This window comes from Phytophthora parasitica, assembly GCF_000247585.1.
Source record: "Phytophthora parasitica INRA-310 unplaced genomic scaffold supercont2.47, whole genome shotgun sequence".
NCBI classification, from domain to species: Eukaryota; Oomycota; class Peronosporomycetes; order Peronosporales; family Peronosporaceae; genus Phytophthora; species Phytophthora nicotianae.
Window position 1 is genome coordinate 159,590 of NW_008649033.1, and position 2,224 is coordinate 161,813.

At 44.4% G+C, this 2,224-nt stretch overlaps 1 protein-coding gene across 1 annotated transcript; it reads left to right on the forward strand.

The window, feature by feature from the left end:
- Positions 1-1,702: 1,702 nt before the first annotated feature.
- On the forward strand, positions 1,703-1,864 carry PPTG_23676 (hypothetical protein; the record flags this gene model as incomplete). The annotated part of the gene is made up of 1 exon (XM_008912399.1): positions 1,703-1,864. The coding sequence occupies one exon, from the start codon at positions 1,703-1,705 to the stop codon at positions 1,862-1,864; it is 162 nt and encodes a 53-aa protein (XP_008910647.1).
- Between the last annotated feature and the right edge of the window lie 360 nt (positions 1,865-2,224).

Consider the following 2,224-nt stretch of genomic DNA (forward strand, 5'->3'; position numbering starts at 1 on the left):
TAGGCAGGCTTATTAAGTAGACGCCGACTCGGTAACCAGTCCTGGTGTGATAGTCTGACTTGGAACTTTAAGGCAAAGTGTCAGTTTCGTAGCCTGGACCAGTTTAGTAGCCTCGGCCTTTTTTAACCTGTTATATTAAGCTACACCGCTGCCAACGATCATAATTGGTTGATATTGAGCTAGCAAACTCTCCCCTGATCTCCTCCAGCAGTTTATACTCTGGCCAGTGGTCAGTGGCTACACACACACACGCTTCTCCACCATTGGGAAAATACGCGCCAAGTACAGCGAAACAGAGCTCCATTGCGCTGTCCAAGCCGTTCTCGCTGGCGCAGAGTTAAAGGCAACAAGTAAACAAATGAAGATCGGGCATAGCACGCTGAAGAAAAATACGTAGCTGCTGCACGCAAAAACCAGCCTCATGAGCTCAAGCGTCGTGAGCCGCCTCCAATGCTTTCGAGGACCGCTGAAAACGACATTAGAGACTGGATTCTCCAGTGACAGGTGACCGGCCATCCTGTCGGAGGGCAAGACGTCTTGCACATGGAACAGCAGATTGCCGAGCTCATGTGTGGTGTGAGTGTAGGTGAGGGGTGGTTGCGGCGCTTCATGCAGCGTAACCCTTCACTTTCACTAAGAACGTCGCAATCTGTGACCAAAGTGCGCAATGAAGTTGAAGAAAGCGACCTGTCACAACTATTTTCGTCGCTAGCCAAGGCGATCTTTGAGCATAACATGGGTGCTGCACGTGTATTTAACGTGGACGAGACGGCTATTCAAACGAAACGAGAACACAAGCGCGTGGTAGCAGCAAAGGGATCCAAGAATGTTTGGCACAGTGATATCAAAACTCACTTTCACCTCAGTTTTGTTGCGTGTGGTAGTGCCAATGGTTACGTCGCTCCTCCTCTCTTTATTTTTTCTGTAGGACAAAAGAAAATGGCAGTTAAGGCACTGCCGCCCTTATTGGAGGCGTGGATTCAACCTGAACAGGAAGCCTGGGTCTAGTCGGCCCGTTTAAACAAATAAACCAATTTATGTCATACACCTTCATCTTTATGATGTTGAAGGGTATCTTTTTCTCAACATGCCTGGCACTTGTACTGCCCTTTCTCGTGTACAAAGGTATAGTTTGATCAAGTCAAGGAGGCTACTAAACTGGCAAGACGACAAAATTTTTGAAATCGGAAAGAATGCATTATAAAACAGCTTCACCTGTTGCAATTTATTTGTTAAAAATCTCAAAAATTGGCCATGTTACTCCTCTTTTCAACGCTACCTCATATGTGTCAATTGGACTATTAGATGCCGAGTTATTGCATACTTAATGAAAGCACTCAACCGAGGCTACTAAACTGACACTTTGCCTTATGTTTTCGTCTGATTTTACTTCTCTCAACATTGACCTGGTGATTTGCCGAGATTTAGTGGAAAAAAATAGTCGAAGTGCAAAATATTAGCATCTCCATTCTACAAAACTAATTTTTAAAAATAATACTTACGAATTCGGGTTTAACTCGAATTTTCACGAAACTTCTAATGCTTTATGTTTAGTAAATTTGATGAATGTCTACTTCTTTCCCTGGTGCGACAACAAAACAACCAAAATAAAAATATTTTCGTCCAATCAGAGAACCACTTAAATAGACGAATATATCGATCAATCAAGTTTAGCATTCGTTTATAATTCACATTTCCAAAGATGACTGCAAAGAGAACCAAAGCGCCGTACGGGTGCGCGCCGAAGAAGACATGCAAGAAGTGCGACAGGAAGATCTCCTGTACTAACATCTTCAAGCATATCAAGGTATGCAAGGGCATAAAGCTGCCAGAGTTGCGCAGCGAGATCCGGAAGAAGTCATGAGAAAAGAATCGCGCTAAACGCGTAGGCTTCCAGCGCGACCAGCGCCAAGTGTTTCGAGGAATTACAAGGTACCAAAAATTAAAATTCGCGTATTCCTTGCATTTTGCTTCCCAGTTGTTGAACCGTTGCATGAACTTCATCTGAAGATAGAGTCGATATTTCTCGATACGAACCCGCTCTCGTAAACCGTGAGTGTACCCGCTTCTTCCATGTCCTCCTTATATTGTGGGAGAAGGTTAAAGCTCTCCCGAACCGCTGTGTAGTTCTGTGTATTTTGCCACTCTTGGGGAAGATGATGGCTTTTGTCCGGATGCAAGAACAGCAGCAGCGCATGAAACCATTTCTTCGACAGCAATTCGT